The sequence below is a fragment of the Carassius auratus genome, chromosome 50 (assembly GCF_003368295.1).
Source record: "Carassius auratus strain Wakin chromosome 50, ASM336829v1, whole genome shotgun sequence".
Lineage (NCBI taxonomy): Eukaryota > Metazoa > Chordata > Actinopteri > Cypriniformes > Cyprinidae > Carassius > Carassius auratus.
Window position 1 is genome coordinate 10,362,676 of NC_039292.1, and position 23,211 is coordinate 10,385,886.

Consider the following 23,211-nt stretch of genomic DNA (forward strand, 5'->3'; position numbering starts at 1 on the left):
AATATGGGTCAAATGGCCAGACATGGTCTTGAGGGGCTACTGGTACCTTCATTTGCATTTTTAACTTCTAATAAGCACATAACCAATTATCCTGCGCTTGGTGGCCTACTTTATAGTGAGCGCACTGATGGCCCCACACCACCAACAATGCAGACTGTGTTTCTGGCTGCCACCGGGCGCTCAACAAGGGCCAAAGAGACGGGAGAAAGGTCATTTTTAAACAACAACAAACAAACACAAATTAGATTACAAAAGATTACCTCTTATGACGATATTTTAGACGTTTATTTAAACAAAACAAAGAATATAAAACGATGAAAGAAAACACAAAAGTTTGGATAAAAGCTGGTTTTAAAACAAACAAACAGTATTCATTTGAAATGGAAATATTTAGATGTCTTTCCTGTCGTTTTTGATCAATTTAATGCATCCTTGGTAAATAAAGTATTAATTTCGAATATATATAACTAATGTATACACACACACACACATACTTTATTATGTCCTAAAAGAGGGGTTTAAAGTGTATTTTCAGTCTACTGAAGATGAAAAAACAACAACTATATTTTATAAATTTTAGAAGAAAAACAAGAAATATAAAACAAAGAAAGAAAACGAAAAATGTTTTATTGGAGAAAAGCTAGTTTTAAAACAACTCTTTGGACATGCTATGCTTAAAATGGTCTGGAGATTATTTTAATGCCAATTCATGTTTATGCTTTTTTTTAATTTTATAATTCACTATAGTGCCAAGATTCACATTTAAGAAATATTCAGTTGACAGGATGCTATAGCTTTACAGAAAATTGACAATTTTATCAGTAGTACTCAACATGACATCATGTTTTGCATAAATATGATGTTACTGCTTGTTTTGAACCGAGGCAGAAGTTCATGTTTAAACCCTTTTCGTACAAGGGTAGGAAAATAATGACCGTCTTTAGTTATTTTTCATTGCCAGGAAGTGGAATTGGGATGGTTCTGTGTCAAAGTGATGTGTGGGAGCTCATTTACAGTACACTCCTAATTTATGACAACACTGATAAAAAGGAACAGTAATTGTCAATTAATACGAACATCTACAGACTGTGTAACTCTATTTTAGAAACTAAGTACTAACCGTTGGATCACTCTGAATTGGAGTCAAAGATCGCAACCGTTCATTGTGGGATATGAGCAGTAATGGATGTTTGGGTTTCATTACACATGTGGCACAGAGATGAGCTCTTCAGGTGTGTGGTTACTCTGAGATGGTGCTCGTGGTGATGCACTGGAGACCCTCCTCCTGCAGTCTCTTCAGCACCGGACTGTAGATGTTCTTCGTCATCGGCACCACCAGGCCTTTAGTGGTCAGTTCACCTGCGGTGTCACACATTCACATCAAGTCAAAGAGACGTTATAAGAGCAGCGTCTAGGCATTGTGTGAAATTACATCCAAGAAATCTGTTATTACTTTAATATTTTAATAATTAAGAACAGAATATGAACTACTGATGTAATTACAGTGGAATTAAACTCAGGATGCATGATATATCAGTATTTGAAACTAACTGTGACTTTATAAATGTTATTGATTTTGGTCCAATAAGTAAAACAGGTATATTTAAGATAGAGTTCTAGATTTAAGGCAAAATATTATAGCCGAATGATCATGGGACCTCACATTAACTGTCATCAAATGAAAAAAAAAGTTTTTTTAAATTAAAATACAAAATGCATTGTGTTATATTTGTAAGTTATATTTTCCATGTAACCTTTTAGAAATAAATAAAGTTTAGAAATAAAAGTTGGACATTAGCAGGCTTATGTTTGTGAGCGAAAACGATTTTCAGCTGGAAAAAAAAAGCTCAAATAAATTGGTAAAAAATAGAACTTAAAAAGAAATAGATTCATTTGATTCACAGAGAGATCTTAATTTTTTTTTATATAATATTGGCCAAAATATCACTACTTGAGGATAATCTGTATTGGCCCAGCTTTGAATATTGGTGCATCTCTAAATAAAATACATTTTTATATTTTTGTAACGTGCTGTTAGATTTGCATATTCAAGTCGAGTTTCACTGACCGTTGAGCACCATACGGGCTGCAATGGCTGCTGGGTAGCCCACGGTTTTAGCCATGGCTGAGTATCCATTGGGATCCCCGTAAACAACCAGACTGAGGTGTTTGGTCTCCAGCTCGCCCGTTGGGTGTCTGATACCGACATCGTTCCTCATTATGACCATATCGCGCTCACCTTTAGCTGCACCAGACAGAACGATCCAAAAACAACATCAATTTATGTGCAGCTGGACTTCAGGTTCAGTTTAAGAGACTTAAGCTCATTACGTAAGACAGAATGGCATGAGAACTTACTGAACGACAGTTTAGCCTCCAGATGCTTAGCAACTGCTGCTAAGATGGTTTCGGCGTGAGGAACCGGCTCTTCACTGAGCATCCCGAGCCTGATGGGAGTCATCCAGTCAGTCAGATATACTCTTACTTAAAAATTCATATTTACAAATACACTTTCAGAAATATGAAGACATTACAAGGACATTATTAATAATTAAAATAAAGTATTATAGGAGCTAATAATATGATTTATGTAATATTGTATCTGTTGGAGTATGTATAGTGTTTTTTGTTTTAAAGTTGCTAGGTGGTTGGTATGGCATTGCTATGCTGTTGCTGGGTTGTTCTAAGTGATGTTTACTACATTAATTAAATAAATAACATTATTAATCATTTTTTAAGAAACAAACAAACCAAAAAACTAAAAGAGAAATAAAATCAAATAAAAGACGAACACAAATTTGTTGTTACACTACTGAATTAATAGCTTCAAAACTGATCTGGACCTTAAGTAAACATCAAAGAGGTCTGATAAACAAACGTTTAGAAATCCCTGCATCACGTAAACAAACATTAAACAGCAATGACATGGTCAAAGTCTTCTTGGTTTGGAAATATTTCGGTCAGTTTGTACATTGGCAGAGTTCAGTAGCGTCTCATATGTGGTGGAGTTGACTGAGAAACTTGTGAATACTCTCTGTATTAGAAAAGACATACAAAAGTGTTTTTTTAGAGCGTAAAACTTAACAGAGGGGAAAAAAGAAGAGCAAGGGAGAATCAAATTTGTAATCATGTAATGCAAAAAAAATAACTAATGTGATTTATGAGCATTTTAAAATGTAATATAATCTAATTACAAGTGAAACTTTTTTGGAATCTGATCATGGACTCCAGAGAACATGTACCTTATTTTTCGGACTATAAGTGGCACCTGAGTATAAGTCGCATCAGTCCAAAAATACGTCATGATGAGGGAAAAAACATATATAAGTCGCACCGGACTATAAGTCGCATTTATTTAGAACCAAGAGAAAACATTACCGTCTACAGCCGCGAGAGGGCGCTATATGCTGCTTAGTGTAGACTACAGGAACACTGAGCAGCATAGAGCGCCCTCTAGACGGTAATGTTTTCTCTTGGTTCATGTCTCTTAGTTCATGTCAAAATAATTTGATAAATAAGTCGCACCTGACTATAAGTCGCAGGACCAGCCAAACTATGAAAAAAGTGCGACCTATAGTCCGGAAAATACGGTAATCAGTTACTCCCACGCACTATATATCAGGAGCCACTGTGATGGAGGTCTGTAAAGTACTGTTAGTCAATTCCTTGACCCACCATCTGAGACTCTGCATTCTGAAGTCGTCTTGTCCAATCCGCTCATAAATGGCATCCTCGAAGACACGGCTGCTCACAGATGTGGACAAGCCAATCTGCTTACAGAGAAGCTCTTTCTGTGACACAATGACATTTATATTATTATTATTTTGTATTAAAAGTATATAATTACATTAAGGCAACTAAATTTCATGTGTATATTGGAAAAAGATCCATAAATCCACACCCATGAGACAGGAGAAGCCGTGTGTCCCAGCAGCGGACAGGGCTCGGTGCTGATGAGTCCCAGTTTGACGAAGCCACTCATTGCAGAGGAGAAGCCCTGCAGACACACACAGTACATGATGATGGACAAACATGGGAGCAACACTGAGCTTACACTCATCTTTACATCTCATTAGCATGAATACCCTGAAGCGCAGAGTTCCTCTGATGAGCGTGCGAGCGGACTCAATTCCGTACGGCTCCGCGTATTTGGTGCTGTCCCGGTTGGGGAAGCCCTCCAAGTTGAAACCAGGCATGAAGTCCATGGGCTTTGTGACATCCAGGAGAGCCCCGCCAGGAGGAACACTGATCACCTGAACAGACAAAACCACATTTCTCAAAATCAGGCTGAAATCATGTAGACTGAACATGATTTCTGTAGTGAGCGCGTATCACCTGATTGTCTTTCAGATAGATGGCTGGACTGATGGTGTTGAGCAGGACGCCGTACGGACTCCAGCTGAACTTGTATCGCAGTGGGTTGTCTGAGCACTCTGGGGCAGGAAGACCACCACAAAAAGAGCTGTACGATTCCACCTGTCAAGAAACAGTTGTTGAAATTTGGAGTAATTACGAGAACTATGGGATTTGAAGACCATGTTCACGAAGACCATGTTCTGCCTGACTGCTAACTAAGCGAAAATGAACATTCAAGATGCCATGAACGTTTGTTGAGGTCTGTCAATATGTCTTGCAGACGTGGTGATAAGTGCACCAATGGTGCGACAGTATGTCATTCTATCGCAAATACCAATCAACACATCCAAGGGGTAAACAAACATGAATGCATGCATGCAATACCTACAGTGCAACCGTCTGCCTTGGCCTTGTCGATGCACTCCATGGCCAACATGTGATCAATGCCAGGGTCCAGACCAATCTCATTGACGATGGTGATGCCAGCTTCCTCGGCACTTGGGAAACAACAGCCAATCATGGTGAAGCCACGTGCATATATGAATGATGTCAACCAGTGCCAGTTCAAATCCAACAGGGTCAGAGAAAGATACTTTCAATCACTGTTTTGAACTTACGTGACAGTTCTCCAAAACATAAAAAAATTGATAAAAGTTGACAAAACTGAAAAAAGTCTGAATGATTCACTCACAAAACTCACCATCTCAATTTGTTTGCAACAGTTGCATCAACGTCATGATGCAATTTTTTTGTAATATCAATTTAAGACATGCATTTTTACGATGAACACGTTTTAATGCATTACAATTAATTTGTATATTTTTTGGGAACCATAAAGTCAACCGTCCTGAAAATTATTTTTCATAATTAAGAAAAATCCTCCATCTTTAAGCAGTTATAATATAGTAATAATAATCTTTGTTATTTCTTAAAAATGCATATATATATATTATTAAAAATTGTATTTGAACAAAACGGTTTCACTGCTTATTAATATCTGACAAGTGTTTGTTCTCAAAATCAAGATCAAAGACAAACAAAATTAAACTGGTGTAACATGCACCAAAACAAAACAAACAAAAAACCCAAAACAAAAGTAAATTAAAGAAAAGCAAAACAAACCCACAACAAAGCAAAACAAAACAAAACAAAAGCAAACCAAAAAAAACTAAAACAACAAGAACCAAAATAAAAACAGGATTTCCTTCTCCCTCAACATGAAGAAGGAAAAAATGACAGAACTTTCATATTAAATAGTGTTCTAAGAAACTGAGTTTCTCACCTCTTCTGAAGCTCCTTCATGGCTGGGCTCAAGTAACTGGCGGTCACCATGTTTACCTTCATTTTAATGCATTGCTTAGCTACATGTGGATGAAACGCATATGGCAGCATGCTAGATAAACAAAAACAACAATAAATGAGAAAATTAGCTTTAAAAGTATGTTAAAGTAGATAATTCAGTGAATGAAGTTTATGATTATGCCTGATGACGATGTCGTGGTCTTTGATCAGAGACTCGAGGTGGCCTTCCTGGCGGGTGATGTCCAGCATCACAGCGATGGTGTTGGGATACCTGGCTGCCATGTCCTCAGCCTGATTCAACAGATTTGATGCTGCAATGCAAAGATGCAAAGATCACACAAGATTTGTTTTAAAGAATTGCGACTGTAAATTCTACACTGCAGTAAAACCGTATTCCAGATGGATTTTGCGATGGGAACCTACCCACTGTGACCTGAGTGCCAGCCTCCCTGGTGAGATACTCGATAACTGGCCCAGACACATAGCCTGAGCCCAGCAAAAGCACCCGCTTCATTCCTCCTTTCTTTAAGATCTGCTCCGACTCCCTGTTTGCCAGATGGTACAGCCATTACTACTAACACACACACACACACACACACACACACACACACACACACTATTTCTCTCACTAGCCAAGCAATCTGTGAAATCACAAAGCATATCCTGCTGGATAGTGATCTTAAATCGATTGAAAGGGATGCAAAACCCACAAAAGAACACGGGAAGATCTTGTAGAATTGTCTTGGAGATGAGATTAACGGAATAAAAAAAAAAAAAAAAACACACCAAAAATTTTTTTTTCATTTTTTACGACAAGAGTAAACTATCAAAAACACACAGAAATGATCAAAGGCACTTCAGGAGCAGAGAGGGTGCCGGATAAATGGAAGGAAAACATACAGATCTACAGTACTTATATAATTAAAACAGTTTAAGAGGGCTGTTGAATCAACGTTTCGCTCCGCAAGTCTAACGGGAGACACGTGATCCAAGCACCCCGTCGCTCAGTCTAATTGGATCTGATGCGGCACATGAGAAAAAAAAAAATGTAACACTTAACCCCCAACCACCTGCATGCCTTTCTCAAAATATCATTAAACTAGACATGCAGAACCACTAAATGTCTTTTAGATCAGGGTTTTACTGCTATTAATGCTATATCTAAAAACTCTTATAATTAGGTGCATTAGTTCATAATATGGAACACTTTCATATCAAATAGGAAGTTTTGGCTTGGCCTTAACTGTCATTTTTACGACAGTTAAAGGGTGTTAAAGAGCATGAAACCCCTAAACCCATAATTTTTTTTAAAAAAGCACTGTAAATGTGCACACATTACTGTTGTCTGGCAAATTTGAACAGGTAAAATCCATTCATCTCAATCCACTTTCACAAGTCGGTCACATGGATTTGCTGCAGGGGCTAATGGAAAGCTGATTGGTTTGAAAGTGACAGTGGCTATTATTAATCAGCACCAACAGCCAAATGATAAAAGACAATTTATTACGTGAATGTGCAAAACTATAATTTCTTATTTTTAAATAATTATAATTGTATCATTTTATTTAATAATAATTACAATTTTTTTTATGTTTTTTAATACTTATTATATGGTTATAAAGCAAATGTAATTATAATTCAATTATATATTTAGTGGTAGAAAAAATACATTTTAGTTTTAAAATGTAATAGCATTTAAAACAATTTTTTCACCATTTAAAAAAGAAAAGAAAATGAAGAATAAATATTTTTAAATAAATACAATGCTAAAATGTAATAACATTGAAATAATAATAATAATAACTATTATAAGAATTTTATAACATCGAATATAATATCGCTTTTAACTACGCATTTAATATAAAAAAATAATTAATTTTTAAACAAACTAATAATACAATCATTTTGTCTATATTGCATCTCGTAATCCGATGACCTTAGATCAGAGACAAAGGCTCTCTTCATTCAGGACAAGAACAAGTAAATCAAAACAAGTCAAATGGTGGTTCTTTAAAGCTTTCCATTGACTAAATGAAGGTCAATGCTGGCGTGTGGGCGGCTCCATTAAGCACTGAGCACAAATGGACACAAACAGACTTGCAAATTCAGTGTAATGTTTTGTCAACCTGGTTCCTCATCAATGAATGAGACAGAGACGGCACAAAAGAGCTCTATTAAGAGTGTTTCGAGAAAGTCGTGCTGACAAAGGAAGCTTTGATTATGTCTTGAATGAGAAAGCAAAAATGAAAGGAATGCGTTATTCCATTTAAATGAAAATAATTTGAAAACATGATATAATCAATTAATGGCCATGAATTGGCTCGGGAAAAAGAAGCTTACCTTGGAGAATAATTGGACTTAAGAAACTTAAAAGAACTGGTGCACTGATTTATTTTTCTGGCATGCAAAAAATCCCAAGAAAAAGAGCGAGTGGGAGAGACTGTGGCAGCGGTGAGAGAGTAAGATTGTCTACCCACGAGAGAATGCACTCGGGACGTGTGCTCTAGCCAAGCAAGGTTTAAAGGGAGCGCAGGAGGATGCACAGGAACCCAAACCTCTGTCTGAACAAAACAAACACGGTCAACTTGTTTTTCTCTTCAATTCTGCAGTGTGTGAACTTAATAAGATTTAATGTTTCAAACTCTGGGGAATTCATTAGCCTCACAAAACTGAGCTAAACAGGCTTGCTTTCATACTGGTTTCATTGGGTATTTACAAATTAGTCTAAAATATTACAGAAATACAATGGGTCTCATTCATGAAACACGAGCAGAACGAATTTTTGTGTAAATCGCGTGTAATGTGGTTTTGGCGTAAATTTTCGAATTCATTAAAACGTTCGTATTTTCCAAATGTTAGTTGGTACGAAATAAATCTACACCTGCTCCCAGCCACGCGTAAATAGTGCGTTTAACGTCTGAACGTTTTGCTCATTAATACAGCTGCATTTTAATTCACCTTAATCGGGTACATATTTACACAGCATTTTGAAAAAAAATATTATATATATTAATTACATACGGTTTTTCTTTTAACTTTTATTATGAGAGCCAGTAATAGGATCTGTAATATGCTGCCAAACTTCCTTTTTTAGGACCTGATATGCCACTAGTACGCTTGAAAATAAAACATGGCGTTTTGAATGAACTTCTGATAATAAAACTTCAATTTCTGCAGCGGAGAAATGTTTCTTTTTCAGTCGCTTTTGAGAAGACATGTTGAAATCCTCCGTTTGGTGTCATAATATGATGCTCACATATAGTTGTCAGTCGGATTTAATAGGCGGGATTTATGGTAATTGAGCGTGAGCGTGCACGCGCGTCCCATTTACGACTGATTGGAATTCATTAACACACATTTCACTATCACATCTTACGTTTACGAAGTTTTTGTGAATCAGGAGAAGAGTTTTCGGGAAGTTCTCTTTACGCGCAAATCACTCAGATATTTACTCGTATATTTACGAATGTTTCATGAATGAGACCCAGTGTGTGGAAACTTGCATTATTTTTTTTTAAATATATCCTAAGATGTGTGCAAATGTAATTCTGTTTGTAATTGCAACCGTGTTCTCTTTCCACCGCCACACTAATATTTATACTGAGTGTAGTTTCTGATATATGAGCCTTGCGTTCTTATTTTTTGCATACTGTATAAGCAGTTTCTACATTCAGCCGTAACAGTTTCATCTACAGTGATAAGAGAGCATATCAAGGCTGTTGGGAGCTCGTATACGGCAGTGTTTTTACCTGTCTTTCAACCTTTGAAGAGATCTTCAGAATGAGCACATCATCCTCAGCATGCAAGCATACGATCCAATGCAACATTTAAACAACATTACGGACATATGTCCAGCCGGACAAAACAGACTCAAACCCTTAAAGAGCTCTGGAATGAATGGACTTCCCTTATATAATAAATAGCATCCCTTACCTCCTTTCTCGAAGTTTCTGGATGTATTCAAATTTAGGCGTCAACTTCCCATTGGATGTAATCACAGCCTAGATTGAGAAAAACAATGCATTTAATACAAATATTGCTACGCACTAAATAGAAACACATTTTTCTAACAAAAAGTGGCATTTTGGTTTAGATCTGCACCAAGCACCTGGCTCCTGAAATATGGCCACATGGATAAGATGCAAGGTTAAGTACCATTCAGAACTGACTATTTCTGTTTATAACTGTGTATTTTTTTTTTTATTAATGCAGCCCTGGTAAGCAAAAGAGACTACTTTTCAAAAACACTATAAAAATCTTACAGACCCCAAATGTTTGACCGATAGTGTATGTGTGGAAAAGATTCATTATTTTTGCAATTCCATTCGGAGCTACATTGAACTTTAAATCTCTGTACTGATCTAAGATGCTGCCCCTTACCTCGAAGTAAACAGAAATGTGTATTTCAGATTTCTCAGCTTTAGTTCCACACTGAAAATCAATGGATGTGTGGATGGGCTCCAGCTGAAACGCCGCCCATTTAGCTCTGATTCAAGTTTTACCACACATTTCTGAGTCTGCCTTCTGTGCAGAAGTACTAGACCGCACAAAAACACGACTCAGAAGGAAGCATTTCTCCCATGTTGAAAGAGCAAAAAAACTAAAAAACCTAAAAAGGAAAGTTGTAAAGTCACCCTCTTGATACACTTACATCTCTGACTTGTGGAGAGAAGTCCTCTTCCTCTAGCGATCTGGTAGCGTCCGATGGGAGCTGTGGGATGAAGACTATTATTATAAATCTGCTCAAATCATCAACAGCAGTATCCATCACATATTCAATTCAACAAACCAAGAAATCAGTCATGAGCACACCAGATTTCAGAGCGATCCTCTCCAGAGCAAAGCATCTCATTACTCACCACCCCGTGTCATATCTTACCATCTCCCAGATGTAAGGGAACAGCCGGTCCCCGAAATACTCAGTCGCCTCAATGGGCATCTGGGCAGGCAGGTTATCGATGGAGCACATGAGAATGCCATTACCTTCCACACTGCACAGAAAAACCAGAGGATGTATAAAAACTATATTTGATAATGCACATGTGAGATGATGCCTGAGTGTTGGCAGGGAAATGCTGTGGGGTTTTGAGTCGAGTGGTTTCTACAGTGCTGATGGGAGATTGGTTCCTTTATGCTGAAATGGTCCTTTGTGTTAATGAATTGGGTTCTTTATTTCTGTCTTTTTTTTATTATCTATAACTGTTAAAATCCTTTTTAATCCCACCTCATTGTTGATTTTCTAGGCTGTCTACACATTCTCAACAGGTACGTGATATTCTTCAAACATCTACTAATTTGAACTTTAAAAAATGTGAGGTTAAAACACTCAAATTGTTCAAATTATGTCCTTTTTTGTTTTAGAATTTTAACAGCATATATAAGTGTGACCAGCTCCATTTATCTGAGGATACTTTTCTCCTTTTCTCCACTAAAAACAGAAGTACCTAAATGACACAACTTGCTGACAGCTTTGCAAGACCAGTAATATAAGACCAGGGACATAGAGGAGACAAAAAAAACATAATAAAAAAATTAATAAATAATACACCATATTAATAATAATAATAATAATGAATAAACTATCATTTATTATAACACCCTGAAGGTTGGATATAGGACTTGCCAAAGCACAGTTCTTTATGGAACCTCATAAAAAGTGTTCTATTAAGCATTAAAATGGTTCTGCTTTCGCTTCAAACTGAGGACCCCTAATCTGCTAGAGTTTGGAGGAAGTAGTGCACACCTGTCATTGTCAATATGCTGGTTGGCATCATACATGCAGAAGGGCTTCTCAATAGTGGTGCACTCAGTCATGAACTCGATGGAGCCGCCCGTGTCAGCAGAGATGTCACAGATGGCCAAGAACCTGGAATTCACAGAGGATCAGACAAGGCGGTCTCCCAAACAAATCATACGACTTTAGAAGGAATGGTTATTATGATACTATATGTAGTTTTTTGTCATTTTGGAGACCAACAATAAGTGTAGAAGCTCACTTGTAGGGAAGTGCAGGGCAGCCGAGATCAGGTGACGATGATGCAGTTATAACGGGTCTAATCAGTCGCTGGGCGTCCAGTCGCCGCAGCAGTCTGGGTGTGTGAGGGTCCCAGTATATGCCGTTTATCAGGCAGGTTGTGTATGGGGCCACCTGTGCAAACACAATAATGCATCACAGTCACTTTAGCTTTTCACACAATGCAGTCAATAATGGTGCAGTCACGTTAAAGACATTTTGGTGAAACTTGGCAAAAGGGTCCATTAAGTAAAAATTATTGCAATGAACTACTCATGAACCATGGAGAAAATTCCAGACCAAGTGGATTTCTGATGAAACGACTGGATTTTGCCTGTGATGGAGGTAAGTGCAATCGCACCTTAAAGTTATAGTATCGTTCACCCAGAAATGAAGACTTGTTGAAAATGTACTCACTCCCACGCCAGCCAAGATGTAGATGAGTTTGTTTTTTCATTGTAACAGATGTGGAGAAATTTAGTATTGCATCACTTGTTCACCTCCGCTGCAGTGAATGGGTGCCGTCAGAATGAGAAGTCCAAACAGCTGATAAAAACATCACAATAATCCACACGACTCCAGTCCATTAGTTATCATGACGAAGTGTAAAGCTGCTTGGTTGTAAGAAACAGACGCATTATTAAGGTGTTTTAACTTTAAACCATCACTTCTTATTTAATTACCAGTCTATAATCCATAACACAAATTCCTCCAATGATAAAGTCCATCCTCTTTTGTCTCTCACATTAAAATCTACCCACAACTGTTCTGGACTCTTTTCATTTGTAAACAGTTCAGTGTGTATATTTCTCTCCTGATGCGGATGAGATGACTTTCTCACTGGTGAAAACAATATCGGAGAGAAGCTTGTCTTTTAGCTAGAAGCAACATTAAAAATTAAAAACATCTTAATAATAGATTTGCTTCATACAAACATGCACTTTTTCATTTCACAAGATGTTAATTGATGCACTGGAGTAATGTCGATTTTTGTGATGTTTTTATCAGCTGTTTGGACACTGACGGCACCCATTCACTGCAGAGGATCCATTAGTGATGTAATGCTACATTTCTCCAAATCAGTTCCAATGAAGAATCAAACTCACCTGCATTCCGGCTGGACTACGGGTGGTTAAATTTTCAACACATTTACATTTGTGGGTGAACTATTCCTTTAAGTGGCAGTCAGAGGGCGCACCAATCAGCTGCCTGGTATATTTACTCACAGTGTCCCTGAAGTGAGACGTGTAAAGCTCCGGATGGATTTCATACTCCAGGGGGTCGTAGAGTCCGTCACTCTTTCGTATCAGGTGGTGGTGTCTGCTGATCACTGTGCCGTACACTTTGGTCATTTCTGTAAAGCAGATTGGTCAATTTGCTTGCACAACAAAAACTGCCTTATGTGTAACCATAACAAACAGGAAATTCAAGAAATACCTCCACTCTCTGACACTTCTTTCAACTCGTGAGGCTCCACATACTCACAGGGGAGCTCGTTGAAGATGTCTTGGGCGCCCTGGAGAAGCAGCACTTTTAGAACACAAATCACTCCTTCTCCTACTTCTCTGTTTTAAGTGTAAACATGCGCTGACAAGTTTTAAGGCTCTTAAAGCATCTCATAAACCACTTTACACAACAATAAGTGCACACTTACCTTGGACACATTGCCGGTGCCAGTGAACACAAATGTGAGAGGACCAATGGACTTGGGCATCAGACCTAAGGATATTTCATACCCACAATCCCTCACCGCCTGGATGGCCTGGCTGACGTTTCTATAGTTGTGCGCCATACCAATGTGCTGTCAAGTGACAAATATGAAAACAGATATTTATTTTAAAAAAATCTATTTACTAAATATTGAAGAGCCAATAATGGAGTACCACAGATAATATTGCAAGTGGAAATTCAAAAGTAGGCATTATAATAGTTGTGTAATTTTAAAACGAATACCATAAATGGGGTGTGATGTCCAAGTGCAAGAAAACGCAGGCCCAGACCGTGTAAAATGTTAATCATTCCTGTACAGAATACAGACAACATGTTCAACTAACAGCAGGGGAACCATTTAAAGACATGCACTACCGTTCATAGTTGCTAAGATTTTGTTGTTTTGTTTTAAATAATCAAAGTTTGGAACTACATGAGGGCGATTCAATTCTGGGTGAACGATCTTTTTGGATGATATTGTACATTATGTTGACACCGTGGAAAAGGTCCCATACCAGCAACACCAGCCCACTGTCCAAACGCCACAATTCTGTAGCCATTGGGGTCCACCATTTTTTCATAATCAATGAGTCGAACTTTCTAAAAAGGGAGGGAGATGATGACCCATGAGAATATTGTGAAAGCCGCTTGTCCTGAGTAAATATTTCCAAATACTGGTTATGACGCTAGAGAGAGGCTTTCAGTTTAAATATTCTCTAGATCGTTTGCGTTCTGTAAAGAGACTTTCACCTTTTTAAGAAGGTCGTCTAGGAGCCCCATGTTTGCCTCTTGTGCTTTAATGGTGTGAGAGAAGAAGGCATAGGTCTTGTTGGGGTACACCTTTTCCTCCGGGGGCCTTTTCACCCCGATGATGAGCGACGCCTCTGAGATGTCCTCCTGGATGACCGCCCCTGCTTTTTCATAGTACTGAAAACAGAAACGGTCTAGATTTTCATTCATGCAACTACCAGAAATATCAAGAGGGAAAAGAACACATTAAGAGCACCAAATGTGGGGGAACAAGAATAGAAATTGATTAAAAAGGACAGTTACAAGTTCCTTTGATTACTGATTACATTTTAATTGACCATTTTTATTTATTTCTCCATTATTTATTACATGATTTCTTTTGTTAAATAAGCAGCACAATAAATGCGTTCATTTGATAAAATGTGACCCTGACCATGAAAAAAATAAATAAAAAAATATAATAATATAATAATATATATATATATATATATATATATATATATATATATTATTATTATTATATATATATTATATATATATATAATTATTATTATTAATATATATATATATATATATATATATATATATATATATATATATATATATATATATATATACACACACACACACACACACACACACACACACACATATATATTATTATTATTTTTTTCTTCACAACAACAACAACAAAGAACTAAAAGATTTGTGAAAAATAAAATATACCGGTATATTAATTAATTAAATATATTTAACTTTGGGTCATTAAACATTTTTTTTTTTTTACATTTTTGGAAAAACAAAACAAAAAAGTATCTTATGCTCACCAAGGCTGCGTTTATTTGATATCACCCCCCTCCCAGTAAACCGTTAATATTGTAAAATATTATTACAATCTGCAATAATTGTCTTCCATTTGAATGCAAGTGAAATTCTAATTTATTCCTGTGATGCAATGCTGAATATTCAGCATCATTACTCCAGTTTTCAGTGTCAAATGATCCATCAGAAATCATAATATATGCTGATTTGTTACTCAAGAAACATTTCTTATTATTAATTTTTTTTTTTGTGGAAACGGAAAACGTTATTTTAAAGTAGAGCTCTTTTGAAACATCTACTGTAAATGTCTTTCCTGTCACTTTTGGTCAATTTAATGCATCCGACCAATAAATAATAATAATATCCAATAATACAAAATTTAAAAAGCCCCGTGAAAGAATGCCAGGCTCTCTATATATTTAGAAAGTGACTCACTTTTTCGTGGATGGCCCGTCTGTTGGAGGGCTGCACGAGCACCTTGTGTCCAGCTGCTGTGATCTCCCTGACGTGTCGCGGTGCCAGAGGAGCGCGTCTCTCCCACACGTTGACATCCTCGCGGCGGATGGCTATGACGCTCTTGTGATTCTGCTGGTGGAGATGGTGATGCTGAAACCTCCGCTGACAGCACACACAGCCCCTAAACCCTCGGCCCTGGCTCCTCACGAGACGCAGCATGACTGGACCAGTTTCCAAAACACACAGGTTACAACAACTACACACATCTGAAAATCACACTTGAGCAATGCTGAGAGTGACAGAGGCACAACCAGAAAAGTGACCCCAGAAACCCAGCCTATGGTTTGCAAAGGAGAGGACCGCATTTGAACCAAATCAAGTCCGTTTTAATTTCATACAACTTTTCAAATTATTATTAATCACTATTATTATTATTAATTATAATAAATAATAATTACTAAAATAAATAAATAAACTGAAAATAAAAAAAATTAACAAATGAAACTGACTTAACTTCTTAATATCTGACATTATTCAAATATATGTTATTATAAAATTATTAAATAAATAGAGTTCAGCAATAATTCCACTCTTAACCCTGGCTCTTCCAGCTGTTTAATTATACAAAACTAGCAACAACTAATGCTCCATTTCTGTCCATACTGTACAAAGAGTAGCATATGTCCTATGAAACCAGCAGTCAACTGACAGCACCTGCAAATGTGCTTTGCATTCTTTAGGAAAAAATGACAGCAATGCATTGCACACTAAGCTGTCAGTAAAACATGCATGTAAATAAACCGGGGCTAGTTGTCACACTTTTTACTGAATATATACTGAGTGAATATTTCTCAGAGTGAGGTTATTTTTTTTTAAAAAGTCTGAACACACTGAACTGTACATCAATGAATCAATCAATAAATAAAAAGCAGCTACTGAACATATCCACTGTTATTGGCCAGTGGGGCATGTTGTCACACTAAGATGTCTCAACGGGAACTTGCATTAAGAAGAATACCATTTTCAGATATATCATATATAAATGCATTTAAAATAGAAAAAAACAAATATAGTGATTTAAAATAACATTAAACGACTTAATGAAACTCAAACATATAAACTTCTTTACAGTCTATGGTGACAACCCAACCAGATCCTTTCAGTTAAAAGTCCTTTCACTGTTAAATTCGAAAGCAACCTTGAAAACCACTGTGAGAACCAAACACGCAGACACCTGGTTGACTTCCTGCTGTTTATAAGCAACAAGTGTCAGAGTGCATGTTGAATTCAGCTGATACATATCATCACCTACCTGTACCTTTTCGATTTCAGCAGTTTCCTAGCACCTTTAACGTGGCACCAGCTGAATAATCACAATAACGTGGTGTGAAATGCACAGGAGGTTTATATAGAAACTGTCGCAGCAGCTCTTCTGTGCGACTGTGTCGCGTCAGCATGAACAACGCCACGGGATTGACCTGTTTCAAAACTTCAGGCAAATAATGTGGCGCTAACTAAAACTATCCATGCGGTATATATTACAGCACATACATTTGTTCCTGCCTGGAATGCGTCTCCGCTTCGGCGAAGTAATCTGAGCCCTGGATTAGCTCCCGCCAATCCCGACTCAGAGCGCGGATCTGCCTCCTAGCGTGCCCTTGACGTCGCGTCGCAGCTTGATGACCAAGTAGCGTCAGCGTGAGGAAACACAGGCCCCTCCCCTTCCTTCCTTCCTACTTCCTTCCTCGCTTCCTTCCTTTCTTTCTTTCTTTCTTTCGTAGCTGCTTTAAATGCTGTGGTTGCAAGGAGAGATGAGCTTAGTTTGTTTCTTCTTTCTTCAACTTCATAAAAAATACCCCGCGATGTTGACAAGATTTGAAGTTCCTGAAGCAAATGAGTCTTAATACTCATATGTTCAAGACAAACTAACGTTGTTTTAACTGGCCTACCAAACTGGTCTGACTTGCTGGTTTTACAGGGGGTTTGGTCATTTTAAACAGGCCAGGCTAAGAGATCATCTTGCCGATCAGAAACCAGTTTGGCTGGGCGTAAAGGACAACAAATCAGTTTCCCCCCTTATATTCTTAAAAGTTTTTGTCCTTTGTTCGGTGTAAACACAATTTTTACATTAATTTTGAACGCTCTTATGAACGATAATCAACTCGACACCGAGTAGGAAATAGAAATTGATTAGGACAAAAATAAAAATAATCAAAAGTAGGCTACGCAAATAAACGCAAGACATTTTTTAAATAATTCTTTTTGGGATGGGAGTTAAAAAAAACATAAGAATCCTGATAATAATAGAAACTGAAGTTTTACAAAAACGTACAAAATGTTTGAATTGAATACATATTTGTTGAAGAATACAAAGATGAGTTTGGATACCGTGCTGCTTTGCAAGTCCCTCACATCAGATATAATAGGGATATTTTAGCATTTAGATCATATAATATTGGGAGCTGTTCAGTCTCGTGGTGCTGAAGTAGTTCATGGCCCTACCCCATGCCCATGCCTCGAGATCTATTTATTAAAATAATTAAACCAAATCATTGGCATCCATACTGCAATAAATCCTCACTTATACAAGCTTATAAAAATTAATTTATAGGTGAAATGTAAAAAAAAATAATTGTACAAGCAACCTTTTTAAATCTGACCAGTTGCCCCTGAGCTTTGTCATGGTTTTGACAGAATATTCTCAGCACATGTTTAGTAACATTATTATTGAAATGGCATTCCCATACGGTAAATTAAAATTGACCGGTTGTATTCCACTAGGCTATATATTTTAGAGAATATTTCCCTTTTTAGTTCTGTCCACTAGAGGGGGCATTCTCTCTTCATAATACATCTCTCTTTATAATACAGTCTCTACAGATACACTGCTGCAGTTCAGTTAGTGCCAGTAAAGAGTACCAGTATTATGATACTGATTATGGCATGGGATATCCGTCATTACATAGACCTTAATGAATATTGCTTGACAAGAAAGACACTTAAACTCTCCGTTCGCATAATTTATCGTCGATCTTTTTTTTAGAAATTATCTATTATTCCCAGTCTTCTTTATAACACGCGTCATACATGCGTATTCATAGAGAGAGAGAAAAAATATATAGCATAAGATATGTTTTATTTATTTTGATTCCCTAGCCCCCTTATCATATGCTTTATAATCTTTTTGACAGATCAGATGCCATTGGAAATGTACAACAAACCTTGCATATATATTCACATTGATTTAACAAAACGTTTACAGTTGGCAAACAGTATAGCTAATACAAAGAACTGTATAAATAATAAACATATAAAATGGGGTTTAAAATACACAGCGGTCACGAGAATTAATGTTCCATATACGGGTTTAATTACTCTCTTTAAGTTAATGACAACAGTACAGTTTCAAATAAATAAGACTGTCGTTACCCTGAGAGTAAAAAGAATCATGTAATCATCTACCATCCACAGACAAGCTTCAACAAAATGACGGTCGCTCAGAATGATACAAATAATAATAAAAATACGTTTAAAAAAATAAAACGTTGCATGCGCGGTTAGATTTTCTTTTTTCTCGGAGCATTTTCCCGCGGGACGCAGAGGAGGTTCAGTGCGCCTCCAGGCTCGCGGGGGGTGTCGATGGAGAGCGCGGTCCTGGGGAAGTGTCGTGCAGTTTCCTAATGTGTTTCTTAAGATCAAAGTTCCTGCAGAAACCCTTGCCGCATGTCGGACAGGTGAAAGGCTTCTTGTCGTTGTGCGTGTGCATGTGAAACGTGAGGTTGTACACCTGGTGGAAAGCTTTGTTGCAGATATTGCACTTGAACTGTTTTTCTCCGCTGTGGGTCAGTTTGTGGTTCTTGTAGTTTCCTTGAAAACAAAACACTAGATGTGAGAATCCAATAAAAAAAAAAAAAAAAAAAAACAATAAATATTCAAACAAATATTAAATAAATCGCATGTTTAAATATGATTACACGATAAATAGAAAACGCACTTTAGAACAACTACCTTTCTGATGAAATCCTTTGCCGCAGAATTCACAGATGAAGGGTTTGTATCCCGCGTGGATTCGTGTGTGAGTGTTGAGAGTTGAGCTTCGGTTGAAAGCTTTGCCACATTGGTTGCATTTATGCGGTTTTTCCTGCAAACACAAGAAACGTTATGGCGCACAATAAAGCTAACGACTGAGTGAAAAATATTTGACTTTTACGAGAAATTTCTATGATATTATGATAAACTGGTTCATTACTGCTTGCCAATATACTGATAAACGGAACTGAGTCCGAAATTATATTTCATTATTATTATAATTTGATGTTGTTGTTGTTGATAATTATTTGTATTATTATTCTTAATTCTTATTATTATATCATTCATAATTTTTTTAATCTTAAACCATTATCCATTATCATAATTTATTAATCTTAAACTATTATCTGATTTTTTTAAATGCAAAAACGTCTTAAGAAATAAATCTTCTAATAGAGAGAGAGAAAATACAAAATGCCTCATTTTATTCCATGATTTTTTTTTTTTTTACTTGAATATTGCATAACGAATGAATTAAGCTATAATTCTCTTTTTATATACTACTACTACTACTAATAACAATACAATTATTACATGTTAGGTAAAAACTGTTAGCCTGAATGCACTGTAAGTCGCTTTTGGAAAAAGCATCTGCTGAATGCATACATTTAATTTAATTTTTAATTTACATGTAGGATTATTTACCCATAAAACATAACAGAGATTGCAAATTAGCAGTACACTGATTTTTCAAAGATGTAAATAAAACAGCTACTAGAGTAGGCTATGTTTTACAAGAAAATGCCATTTCAGTTTTTTTCTACTTCGAAATTTCACATTTAGTGCAATGCTTCTTTGTAGGATAATTGTGAATTTTTTTCAGCAAATGGAAATTGTTTCTACACCTACAGCTTATTCAGGGTAGGTGAATAAATTGATTTGAGATACACCGGCAGCAGTAGTATGATTTTAAATGTTATTTGTAAAATCATGCACATGGTTACCTGAGTGTGGATGATTTTATGGCGACACAGAGTGCTCGCTTGTCTGAATCCTTTGCCGCACACTTTACAGACAAACGGTCTGGCGCCCGTGTGAACCGGCATGTGACGCGTTAAATTATAGTGCGCGTTGAACACCTGAAAATTGCAAATTGTGTTAAAAAAAAGAGGATGCAATCTGTGCCAAACTAGAAGATCGATCTCACTTGTCTCACCTTGCCACAAACTTCACAGGTGAACACCTTTGGTTTGGTTTGAGCAGAGCCGCTGTTTAATTTGGCCACGGAGTTCTTGAACAACTTCTCCGACAAGATGTGCGCGCTCTCCTTCATGTAATGGTGCAGGTGAGAGTGAGAAAGCTCCTTAAAAGACACGCCGGGAGGGGGACACCTGTCCGCAGCGGCTCCCGGTTTGCTCTTCTCCGAGGAGAACAGGCTCTTCTGGCGCGCGTGCAGCGGCGCGTTGAGGAGGTACGACGCCATGGGGTGCAGGTTCATCAGACCCGCGTGAGGCGGACACGCGCTTTCCCCGCAGTTCAGGTAACAGACGGCGGCGCCCATGGCGTGGAATGACGACTGGTTGACCACGCGCGGCCGAAAGAGTTTGTACTGTCCGATGGCCGGGGTCGCGTCTTGCTGCTCGTTCTTGTAATTCAACCCGATGCTCAGCAGCTCGTTCGCGTTGTAGGAAACCGCGTCAGGGTGGTCTAATCCATTGACGTGAAGTTTATGAGGCGGCTCGCAGGCGAGCGGCACGAGGGGGATCATGCAGTGCAGCGGCGCGGGAGACTGCTTGGGCTCCGCTTTCCCCGCGGGAGCGTGGAACAAGTTGGGGAACGGTATCGACTTTGGCTCGGGCGTCCTGGCCATAATCCTTTCGATCGAAAACGCGAGAGGTTTGGAGCTCGCGATCATGCTTCCTCCCGTCGAAGCCGAAGGGGCGCCGAATATTCCCGGTGAGTGGTACAGTGCGCTGTCCATGACTCGAGCGCAGCACCTGTACCCGTGTCCTCCTTTTGTAGATAAGTTTGATTCCTCTCAGTGACCCGCGAGGAAAGACATCATCAAGCGCAAGGCCCCCCGGCTGCTCCGCTGCTTGTCAATTGCGGACAATCAGCACTTATGTCCGCCCCGGATTGCTCAATAAAGAGTGTTTTGTCAATAGCGTAACTCAGGGCTCACCACGCGCGCACGTCAAAGACACGCAAAGCAGCCCAGATGCTCGATTTAGTTAGAGCTATATCAATCACTACAGCGGCTCTCTCTCTCTCTCCTCCTCTCTCTCTCCCTGCACTTGTCCTACACACTGCTGTGGGTGACTAACTCAAGAAGGTGCTCTTTATTAGCAATGTAAAGCGCTGGGCGAATCTCCGGTCCCCTCGCGCCGCGCTGTGACATCATTACATCGCACAAGATGACAGGCGCGCGCATGCATCATGTTTGTCAACATCTGACATCTGAAAACTCCCGAATTACATGAGTTGAAACCGCATTCACAGGTTTTTTTTTTTTTGGACTGGAAGGCGATATTATAATAGCATATACTTTATTCAGGACTGTTTACTTTTTGTTTGTTTGTTTATTTATAAAAAATGTTTTATTTGAATTAAAGCGAACGCATATTAAGACTGAAATACACTGAACGGACACGATATTTGGATTTGGCGATTTTGTTTAAACGTCAGTGTTTTCTGGATGTAATAATCTCATATTTTTCAGATGTAAATTAATTTTCAAATCTACAACGTTTTCCTAAAACTGTTGCTAGAAACCATAAAACTGTGATTTGTAATACTATAGCAGAATTTTTTTATTTTTTTTGCAATATGTTGTGGTAATTACGTTTACTTGTTAAACTATATTTAAATGTAACAAAAAATAGAAAATATTTAAGAAAATATATTGGATAGACTATATTAGATAGGAATAATTAATAAAAAAAGGCTAATGATAAAAATCGAAACAAATACTAATATAGCCTTATAACAGTAGCCCATTGAAGTAAATTTAGGCGAGTGTATATTGTTCTGTTAATTTCTATTTTTATATGAAGTCTTATAATGTGACCTCAGGGGGCTGTTGGCCATGTATGATCGTAGTTGTCCCCCTGTAGTTAATATTTAATTGGTTAAACTGTTGGTGTTCGTGTCACAACAGTCTCCAGTGTTTAAGCGCTGATTCCAGCAACAGCTGTTATCTGATCGAGCCTACAGTGAATTCACAGTGTTCCCCTATTGTGTGTACAAATAATTTAATGTAAATTATAAGAAATAATTATTTGTTATGCTTTTGCGTCTCATTAGTGAAACTTCACGCGACCATAGATTTGCCATCGCGCGCCACCTCACACGCACAGAAAAAAAAGCATTATAAAAAGCGAAATTTCGCATCAGACGACCTTCGTTTTCAAACGCAAACTCGTGAGGACATTCATCTGGGAATTGTGCGCCAAACGAGAGGTATTAACAGCAAAACGCCTCCAAAGAGCTGAGATCATGCCACGAGAGAGAGTGAGAGAGGCGCGCGCCACAGTCACTCCGCGCGCACAAGGAGAGATCAGAAGCGGAAGCTCGGTGTGAAACCCATTTGACACTCATTTGATGCGAAGACATTTTTCGTGAAGGATTATTCTGTTTAAAGGTAACATATAAATGCAAAATGAGTGCGTCGATGACAAGTCGTGGCTTTAAAATATTTTATGTTTATTAGTAGGCATATTTATTCTCAAATATAGGCTAGGCCTACATACTACAGATTTTATACAATGGCTATT

General features: G+C 37.7%; 2 protein-coding genes across 5 annotated transcripts; both read right to left on the minus strand.

Moving 5' to 3' along the window:
• Positions 1-610: 610 nt before the first annotated feature.
• aass (aminoadipate-semialdehyde synthase) lies at positions 611-17,072 on the minus strand. Of its 4 annotated transcripts, none has more exons than XM_026239119.1 (24): positions 16,961-17,072; positions 15,389-15,630; positions 14,132-14,308; positions 13,897-13,981; positions 13,625-13,692; positions 13,326-13,472; positions 13,109-13,187; positions 12,898-13,025; positions 11,655-11,806; positions 11,402-11,524; positions 10,538-10,649; positions 10,310-10,369; positions 9,592-9,659; positions 6,082-6,203; positions 5,840-5,969; positions 5,639-5,749; positions 4,745-4,853; positions 4,336-4,476; positions 4,086-4,253; positions 3,902-3,997; positions 3,676-3,791; positions 2,359-2,447; positions 2,069-2,245; positions 1,240-1,359 (listed from the first exon to the last, which is right to left on the minus strand). In XM_026239119.1, exons 2-24 carry the CDS (start codon positions 15,626-15,628, stop codon positions 1,241-1,243), a joined length of 2,817 nt encoding a protein of 938 aa, XP_026094904.1. In that variant the 5' UTR covers positions 15,629-15,630; positions 16,961-17,072; the 3' UTR covers position 1,240. The 4 variants fall into 4 exon arrangements, with proteins under 4 accessions (XP_026094902.1, XP_026094904.1, XP_026094903.1 ...); XM_026239118.1 differs by having other exon boundaries at positions 16,728-17,058; XM_026239116.1 differs by having other exon boundaries at positions 16,722-17,057.
• A 1,452-nt stretch (positions 17,073-18,524) lies between these two features.
• On the minus strand, positions 18,525-21,807 carry fezf1 (FEZ family zinc finger 1). Its single transcript, XM_026239135.1, has 4 exons — positions 20,655-21,807; positions 20,443-20,577; positions 19,418-19,550; positions 18,525-19,276 (listed from the first exon to the last, which is right to left on the minus strand). The coding sequence occupies exons 1-4, from the start codon at positions 21,417-21,419 to the stop codon at positions 19,017-19,019; spliced, it is 1,293 nt and encodes a 430-aa protein (XP_026094920.1). The 5' UTR covers positions 21,420-21,807; the 3' UTR covers positions 18,525-19,016.
• Between the last annotated feature and the right edge of the window lie 1,404 nt (positions 21,808-23,211).